Source organism: Alosa pseudoharengus, unplaced genomic scaffold (assembly GCF_046254945.1).
Source record: "Alosa pseudoharengus isolate Yale_2024_CS ecotype anadromous, Long Island Sound unplaced genomic scaffold, YU_APseudo_1.1 YU_APseudo_1.1_scf_23, whole genome shotgun sequence".
Taxonomy (NCBI): domain Eukaryota; kingdom Metazoa; phylum Chordata; class Actinopteri; order Clupeiformes; family Clupeidae; genus Alosa; species Alosa pseudoharengus.
Genome location: NW_027468685.1, coordinates 16,001,633 through 16,011,632, shown reverse-complemented (window position 1 = coordinate 16,011,632; position 10,000 = coordinate 16,001,633). Strand labels below are relative to the sequence as shown.

At 46.6% G+C, this 10,000-nt stretch overlaps 1 protein-coding gene across 1 annotated transcript in view; it reads left to right on the top strand.

The window, feature by feature from the left end:
• Positions 1–10,000, top strand: part of ctnnal1 (catenin (cadherin-associated protein), alpha-like 1) — a 53,577-nt gene that overhangs the window by 22,158 nt on the left and 21,419 nt on the right. Inside the window, exon 2 of the mRNA XM_076301771.1 lies at positions 6,219–6,408. Coding sequence (XP_076157886.1) covers positions 6,219–6,408 — 190 coding nt within the window. The remainder of the gene's footprint in view (positions 1–6,218; positions 6,409–10,000) is intronic.

Below are 10,000 nucleotides of genomic sequence, written 5' to 3'. Positions count from 1 at the left end.
CGCCGCTGAATGGGACAGACTCTCACAGGACCGGCGCCTTTTGAAAATGTAAAACCTGCACTTCATTGAAATTCGCACGACATTCGCCCATTCTCATGCTCGCAAGATTGGGAAAGACAAAGAGATTGAGAGGGAGACAAAGTGGCAGAGAGAAAGAGAGAGAGGGAGGAAGAGAAAGTGTGTGAGAGAGAGAGAGAGAGAGAGAGAGAGAGAGAGAGAGAGAGAGAGAGGGGAAGGAAGAGGGGGCTGCGGGGTTAGGGATTGAAATCATACTTTGGGGAGAAGAGAGGCGAGTGAGTGAAAGTGACATTGATAGAGCCAGACAGTCTCTTTTCCGCCTCTGCAAGCTTTCTTCCAACGCGATCAGTCACCAAAACCGCAGGAGGCACCAGCCAGCGTTTCCTGCTTTTGTCGAACGGGCCTGATATATCGCGAGGCACGACGTCCTTCAGGACTACGTTTCCCACCATTGTCGACGTTGACAGTTCTCCCTTTTTTTTCCCCTTCTCTTAACAAAGCAAAGGGAGGAGGGGTAGTCCATTTTATAGAGGGTGAAATCAGTGCATTATTTAAGAGTGCCTTTAATGAACCCTCTGGAAAGTGCCTGGATAGATGAGACCCTGGTGATTGCACTTGGCAGACGATTACCCACCAAGGTAATGATAGAGATAGAGGCAGCATAGCACGGCACCTCACCGCCACTCCTCTTACCCGCTCAGTGAGGAGATTAGCTCACGCCCTCCCCTGCGGCTAACGCTAATATTATTTTTCACTAAAGTGTTGTTGAGTCAATGAGGTGGAGAATAACATCATATGTTTTGAAAGGGTGTGTGTGGTGGTGGTGGTGAGTTATTGTGTAACCGTGGCTAAATGTGGGGATGCTTCAGCCGTGGGAGGTCTACAAAAGAAGTGAGAATGGCAAGGCCTTGTTGTAAACAGGCTGTGCTCTAAGCCACATTTGAGGGCCAGTTTTGGGGAGAGTAATCTTTTCCGTCTTTTTGAAAGCCCGCAGAAATCAATCAGGCCCGTGAAAAGCCGAGGTTTTTGGAGCTTGCAGCTGTAGCGCGAATCAATATTATGTTTCTCCACCCCAGTCGTTCCTGTTTACGCCGCCCAATCTATCTCTGGTCTAATCCCCCCAGGAGGAAGCTGAGGGCACTGTGCTGCCAGTCTCGTGGACACACACACACATGTACACACATGCACACACACACACACATACTCTCTCTCTCTCTCACTCTCACTCTCTCACACACACACACACACACACACACACACACACACTCAGGTAGACACACACACACACCCACACACACACACACACACACACACACACACACACATACAGGTGTATACATACATGTACATGTACACACACACACACACACGCATACATAACTTACTCAGGCATATGGTCGGTTTCTCTTTCTCACTCATTTCTCCCATCTCTCAAACATATTCACGTTTATCCGACTTTCCTCTTCAGTGGCACTTCTCCTTTATAAAGAAGGCTCTCTTTCCATCGCTCTCCAGCTCAAGTCCCTCTGACTCTCCCTCACTCTCTCTCTCTCTCTCTCTCTCTCTCTCTCTCTCTCACTCTGCGACCCCTTGAAAGGAAGAGAGGTTAACTGTGAAGAGTGCCTGTGGGCCTCTTTTGGAGGCTCTGGCTAGGGCCACTCTGGGCTGGCCAGGAGAGAGAGAAGCAGAGACAGAGGTGGTGGTGGTTGACTCTCGCCCTTTTGCTCTTCTGGTTCCTGGGGTGGTGCCAGCTGTGGAGGACACCGGGAGTGTTGCACATGCCAGCTGCCCTAAGAGCTCCAACCCCCACATCCCATGCCATCCTCCCACCCACCTCGTTTATGACCCTCAGGGAACAATGTGCGGGCACACACCCTTATGAAATCACACAAACACACACACGCGGCACGCACACACACACCCATGGTTAAATGTGTACACACACACACACACACACACACACACACACACACACACGTACTCTCTCACTCTCACACACGTGCACGTAACTGCTTGAAATAAAATGAAATTATGAAATCACACAAACACACACACGCACACACACACACACACACACACACATACACACAACCATGGTTAAATGCATGCACACACACACACACACACACACACACACACACACACACACACACACACACACACACACACACACACACATGTACTCTCTCACTCACACACATGCAGATGTTTGCAAAGCCAGACACGTGCACGTAACTGCTTGAAATAATAAACATGCTCATATAAAAACAGATGACATGTATGTGCTGACTGTGAAAACATCAGAGATGGGAAGTAACGAAGTACAAATACTTCGTTACTGTACTGTACAGATATTTTTACTTTACTTTACTATTTATTTTTGAGGCGCCTTTTTACTTTTACTCCTTTACTCCTTTATTCTAACACGAATATCGGTACTTTCTACTCCTTACATTTTACAAAACTGGCTCGTTACTTTAGTTTCAAATCATTTCAGCCTACCGTTATTATTTTTCGCGTTATCAATAGCGGATTGGAATATAGGCTACGTTGCACTTGACGCATCACTACAAGGTGACTCAATTTGGGCGTCATTCATTCGCGGCAAATCATTGCAGCTTGATGGCAGTAACGTTAATGTTAGCACGTAGTAGTATGTCTCAATTAAATTTAGTCAATAGCCTAATGCCCTCCTCTCCTCGCCTTTGGTGCTTCCCTAACTTCTAGCTGCAGTGTAGCCTATATCCTTAGCAATAAGTAGGCTAGATGCAGTCTTGGGTCTTGAACAGGGATGTAGGCTAGTGGAGGCCGCTAAACACAAGCAGACTAAACGCACTTTACCCACCACTGAAATTTCAGAAATAGTTTCTCCACCTCTTATTAGAGTTTATCCACCTCTCAAAAGAATTTATTCACCAATTGCAACTGTTAGCATTTAAATCACACTGTATTATCCACAATAACAATATGTACACTCATCAACACTCTATGAACCACTTAATGCCACTTGTATTGTTATAAACACATAAACATTTAACAATAACTGCACCATCATCAAACATGTTCTGAATGCCTTTTCTAAAAATCTGATACCTTACTGTGATCACATAATTCATAGTTTACCCACCTCTTATTTTACCACTACATTCCTGGTCTTGAAATATTCCATAGGAATTGAATATTCATGTTGTTTTATCCAATATTAGTTGTACAGATGTATAGTCCATCTTATACACACGCATGAAGCCAACAAAGAAAATGCAAAAATAGAGCCTTTTGTGTATTTTTTCCCTTTTGTGTAGTCATTCTATATCAGAACCTGACACACAATCCAAATAGTCTACAAGAAACCTCAGAAATGCAGACTTTTATTGTCAGTATGCATTTTGGGTAACCAAAAGTCCTATGAGGAGTTTCCATAAGGCATTACAAAACCCATGAGCATACCTTGGCAAATAATGGTCTAAAATACAGATTTTTCCTTTTATATTGATCTACTTTTGCACACAGCTTTGCAATACCTGGTGCTAGGGCTCAATTGTGTTTCTAAAATCATATCAAGTCACCTAGAGGTCTTAAATGTAGTCAGTTCAGAGATGCTTGTTATCTCGCAGAAAGAAAAAAAAAATATTCTATGTAACTCTGTGCTTGTGCTTTCTAAGAAATTACAGGATCTTAGCTTTCTAAAGATGTCCAGCATTTGATGGTAGGCCAAAAGAACACACTGCCCTCTGAAGTAGGCAGTGCAATGTTGGGGGAGAAAGCCAATAAATGGCCAAACAGGTTATGGGAAGATTTAAAAAGAGAGACTGGCCCTCTTGCACTCTGATAACATTTGTGTGGTCCAGGTGCTGTTGCATATAAAAAATGGTTGTCATTCACAAGACTACTTTTACTTTTATACTTTAAGTAAATGTTCAAGCCTGTACTTTGTTACTTTTACTTGAGTAAAGAAGTTAAACCAGTACTTTTACCAGAGTATTTTTTAACACAAGTATTTGTACTAATACGTATGGAAAGTGAGTACTTTTGCCATCTCTGGAAAACATGCATTGTATATTTATACTCACACACAACAAACACACACACACACACACACACACACACACACACACACACACACACACACACACACACACACACACACACACACACACAGAGTTGGTGACACAAAATCACACACACACAAACACTCAAACAAACAGACAATCATCTGCGTCTGCGGTCAGCGTTTCCCTCATCAGCAAGATGGGCCAGAGATAGCAGCCTGCACAGCCTGTGCTAAGTCAACATTGATTAAACACCGTCCCCTCTCCCGGAAAGCACTCGCTGTCCTCCATCTCGGCTGTCTCGGCTCCATTCTTCTTGGGTCTGTGAGTCAGGGATTTGTGGTGAGTTTTTAGAGAGGGCTGTTTAATCCCAGGCAGACAGAGGCTTGGTGACGCACAGGCAGGCTCCCTTGTCTGCTCACCGGGCTCACAGGAACCTCGTTCAGGGGCCGTCCTCGTACTTCCCCCCCCCCCCACACACACACACACACAAAAATACACACACACACACACACACACAAAAACACATACACACACACACAGACACACATGCATACATGCATACACACACACACACGCACACACACACACACACAGTGGACCATTAAGAGTGACTTGACTGATTTGTCTGGTTTGTCACTCTCTTTTCTCTCATTTTGAGATGCACACACACTTAGACACACAAAGTGACACACTTGAAAGCTGATGTGTGCTCAGTGTAACGTTAAGGTCTGGTGACATTGAACATCCCCCTCTTTCTCACACACACACATACACACACACACACACACACACAGACACACACACACTATTATTTACAGAGGAGTTTGAACTGACGCTTATCACAAACCCCCCTCTCAGCCTCTTACTATATGACGTCAAGGTCTGACGTGTCGTGCCTAGAGTGACAACCTTCTCTGCCACATACACACACAAACACACTCTCTCTCTCTCACACACACGCATACTCATTGCATCGCACGCCCTCCTCTCAGCCCCTTGCATGGAAAATTTTTCTGCGCAGTACCCCTTTTGAATAATAATTGGCAGAGAAGCCAGTGAAGAAGACGAGGACGCAGGTTTCACAGCCTCGCCGCGCTGTAATGGATCGACTTTGACACGCTCAGATGCATCAGCTGCAGGCTATATTCTCCGCAGGAGTATTTTTTTTTTTTTTTTTTTAAATATCATCTCCGCAGGTGCGTGTGTTATCAGCCCAGCATGCCAAGTGAAACCTACAGTTTGTGTAAAGGGCATGTACAGAACGGCCACTCAGTAAAGCTTTTAACTCAACACTTAACACTTAACTCAACTCTTACCACAACACTCAGCTTACTCCCAGCCCCTGAATCTGTATTGTTATTGTATTATTACCTTGACGTGTTTTCATGGCTAAAAACGGACCATGAGCGCTTGTTAAAGTGTCAGTCTGGGGGTTGAGGATGGTATTGGTGTTGGGGGAGGTTGAGGGGGGGGGGCGGTGTCGGCGTCGTGTGTGGGCGTTTGTGGGAATGTGCACACACAGCGAGTTTGAGGCAGGGGTGGAGGTGGGGGTCGGCAATCTTTCACAGCCGTCCTCCAATTAGAGCTGGCCTTTCACCCTGGTGACGGCAGCTGGGGGCCAAGGTGAGAGAGAGCCGTTTGTCCAAAACAGGCGCCGCAATTACCTCCACCAATACATTATTGATGAATTTGGTTGGAGCTCAAAGAGAACACCTGGGCAGTTAGTGAAAGTCTGTGTGTGTGTGTCTGTGTGTGTGTGTGACTGGATGCACTGCGTGGAATGGAAGTAATAATTATGCGCTACTGCTTCTATCTACTGGAAATGTGTATATGGAGAGTGTGCTGTGTGCTTTTGTCTGCTGGCTGAGAGGCTGGCTTGATGCAGTGGTATGGTATGATTGAACGTGGAGAGGAATGACTGCTCCGAGTCAGGAAATGCTGCACTTTGATGCTCTCTCATTATTGCCCTACAAACAGCCCTGTCCCCATTTTTGAACACCCCCAGCACTAAAAGCTTGGAAACTACCTGATGAAATCCCTATGAAAAACGGTAGAGGAACTCTAACATTCTATATTTACACCATTAAATTATTTCCTCTCTCTCTCTCTCTCTCTCTCTTTGTGTGTGTGTTTGTGTTACACTTTTAGATCACCACGCTGATCAACCACAAAGACAAGCCAAAGAAGTCAGAGAAGACTCTGCGGGCCATCCAGAGGGTGGGCCAGGCGGTCAGCGCTGCCGTAGGCCGCTTCGTCGCTGTCGGGGAGGCCATCGCCACAGAGAATGAAGAGCTCAAGGAGGAGATGGGCCTGGCCTGCTTCGAGGCGCGGAGAGCAGGTGAGGAGGTGGACAACTCCGGCTTTAGGACGTAAAAGTCCTACCATGTATTGGGTCTACCTGTGCACTTGATAAAAGTGATTTCACTAATTAGTTTGTCTACCTGGCTGAAGAGTTGTGCTAGTTGGAATTGGAAAGTTGAGTCATACTGTTGCAAGAATACAATTGAAGTACAGCAGTGGTGTTTCTTCACTTTTCCTCCAGTGCGTTTCCTTCATTAGAAGTTATATCAGCAGCTAGCAGATCAAGCAAAAAACAGAGAATTTGCTTTTTTAGCAAAAACAGATGGCACCTGTGCCTCTCAAATGAATTGGCACGCTGAATAAAAGACTTTCAGGTATGTGCATTTTGTTCAGTGCTCCTGAGGTAGCCTAAGCATTAGAGATGTTTCAACCAGGCGGCGTTCGCCAGATGTTACATCTTTTCTCACATTTTTGAGAACTGGATAGGGGTACCAGCTCACCAGTGGACCTCTGCAAGTCTTTTTGTTCTGTCTAACACCACCAGACTACAGTAAGGCTGAACTTCTGATAGTTCTTGAGGCTGAGCAGAAGGTCACTGCTAGAGGGGGTGGAGGGGGGGGGGGGGAGATGTGGCGAGGCCATTACTGTTACTGACGTGGGGTGAAACAAGGTAAAAAAGCCTCTGGTAGCCGGCCGGTAGTATATTTTGAGATGCGTATCTGCTGAAAGCTATTAAAAATGCCTCCTCTCACCCTGCTTTCAGCTGGGCTGGCTCTGCAGTAGACTGCAGTATATACTCGTCTCTCTGTGGGAAGTCAGAGAACAAGAGAACGAGAGAGAGATAGATAGAGAGAGAGAAAGAGAGAGAGAGAGAGGAGGGATGAGGAAGAACGAGTGAGTGAGAGCAGATTGCAGGGATGAATAGAAGGTAGAGTACAGGAGCAAGGCTATGTTTTGTTCTCTTGTTTGTACGGATATCTTTCAGCTCTCTCTGCCCACATCTCCAATAACCCAGTTCACGGGCAGAGCTCTCCGGAACTGAGCAAGCTCAGCTGACACAAACTGACAATGTACTCAGTTTGTGCACCAGCATGAGCCAGGCGGGCTGCGAATTGGATCAGATCGCTCTCGACACAACGATCTCTGCCACCCTTGTTTTGGCCGTGCAGTCACAGTGTGTGAACCTGTCCTTGCTTACTGAGACGGCTTTGAATTGAGAGAGTTTTTCTTTTAAGCGTTTCTCCCCGGGTGCCTGCAGTATATTTAAACCCCAGTGTGCAATACAAACACTACTTTTTTTGAGGTTGCGTAACTGAAGGACATACAGAATAGCCAGTATGAGTGTAAGCTTGGTCAACTCACCTCTTTAACATCTGATACTGCAAGTGCTGTTATCTTGATTGATGAGTTTCATGGCTAGAAATGGGCAGTGTGCACATTGTGTCAGTGTCAGTTGGCGTGGGGACAGAGTTTGTGTGTGTGTGTGTGTGTGTTTGTGTTTATGTGTGTGTGTGTGTGTGAGTGTGTGTGTGTGTGTGTGCGTGTGTGTGCGTGTGTGTGTGTGCGTGTGTTTGTGTGTGCGTGCGTGTGCGTATGTGTGTGTGTGTGTGTGTGTGCGTGTGTGTGTGTGCGCGCGTGCATGTGCGTATGTGTGTGTGTGTGTGTGTGTGTATGTGTATGTGTGTGTGTGTGTGTGTGTGTGTGTGTGTGTAGGAGGTTGGGGGTGTTAGCATGGTGTGTGGGCTTTGAGAATGTGCACACGCAGACTTGTCATTTTACTCATGGTCCTTATGGGTTGACAGAATGATTTATCATGAGTTTTTATTGGCCCAACATGTGTTTGTGTGTGTGTGTGTGTGTGTGTGTGTGTGTGTGTGTGTGTGTGTGTGTGTGTGTTTATGTGTGTGTAAAAGAAAGAGTGTTCTTCTGCTTAATTAAATTGCAATTAGCAGAGGCCACCCTTGATCCACACTCTCTTTGGGTTTCGTATTCGGCTAAGAGTTTACGCGCGCACGTGTGTGTGTGTGTGTGTGTGTGTGTGTGTGTGTGTGTGTGTGTGTTGACATGATCAATTTATCCATCCTTTAATTAAAGGCAGAGGCTGTCATTTTAACAATTCTGTCATGTGTCCAGTCAACAGGACCCACGCTTCCATTCAGAATGATGATGACAAGATGACCATTTCATACCCAATTATTTCAACACATTGCAGCATTGTACCATTGAAGGAAAAAAAACTTTAATGGCGTTGACCTTTGAGGCCTCAACAGCCTCTCTGTCCCTGAAGAGACAAGCATCTCGATGGCTCTTCCCAAGATGCATCTGTAAAATCAACTCAGAGATGATGGTGACAGCGAGCTGGGGGGGTGAATCGTCTGTGAATCCTCAACCAGGACAGAAAGCAAAAGTGCCGAATCATGCCCAGGGATTTAGACGGGGGGGGGGGGGGGGGTTGGGGGTTCAGTTCAGGCATTCGGTGTCGGCGCTGCCGAACTGGAACACGCCGCCGTGCGTGTAATCCGCCCGCTCGTTAAGAAGCGCGGAGTGAGCGGAACGGAATGGGGCAAAAGTTGAACACACGGAGACGGGGGGTGGGGGGACTCACCGGAGCAAGAATGCTACAGGGAGGGATGGAGATAGGGGGAATGAATGCATGGCGCTTCTCCCCACAATTCTTTGCCTTTTTGCCGCCCCGTTCCTCTGCACGTCTCACACCGTGAGGCACGAGTCTCGAGGTTTTTGTGGAAGTGGTTTTTGCACAAAGTGACTTTCCCTATCAGACGACTGGGAGCAGAATGAGCTCTTTTCTGTGGTGAAAAGAGTCATTGCTCAAGATAAGGGAAAAAAAGGAGATAGAGAGAGAGAGAGAGAGAGAGAGAGAGAGAGAGAGAGAGAGAGAGAGAGAGCGCCAGAGCCAGACTTGAAGAGAGAGACGCAGACAGAAAGAGAGTGATCAGAGAGGAGGGGAGAGAACACAAACTATTTGCAGCTTCTCTCCTCCCTTGCCTTCAGCTGGATGGAGGGAGCAGGCCCAGCTCTTTAAATGCCTCCTGCATAATGAATTAGATAAAGCCACTGATTGCATTAGTTTAATTTGCTGATGTTCATCATGCTGGGTGGACGGACCACCGGAGAGGCAGAAGAGTGGACATTAATCCTCCCTGGCTGGACTGCCTCTCACAAATCACGCCCTGGTTGAGAGCTCCCTGGGAAGAGTGCGTTTTGAGCCCTTCCGAAATACTTGGTGGTAACCTGCTGGAAAAGGCTGGCTGCCCCCTCCGCCTGAACAAAAGCTCCAGGGCCACACTCCATCTGGCTGGCTGTTTTTTAAGCACCAGTTAGCATGTTTGAAAAGGGCACCAGCGGCTGTTTAGACACACTGTGGGAGAGGCTGTGTATGTATATGTGTCTGTGTGTGTGTGTGTTAGCGAAAGTAAAAGTGTGTGTGTGTGTGTGTGTGTTAGGCAGTTAGTAAAAGTGTGCGTGCGTGCGTGCGTGCGTGTGTGTGATTGTGCGTGAGTGAGTGAGTGTGTGTGTGTGTGTGTGGAGGGGAATTAAACTGTTTGCCTCCTCTCAAAGACTTGAAGCACAAGAAAAGAGCAAAAGTTGTTGGGAAAAGAGCCATTTAG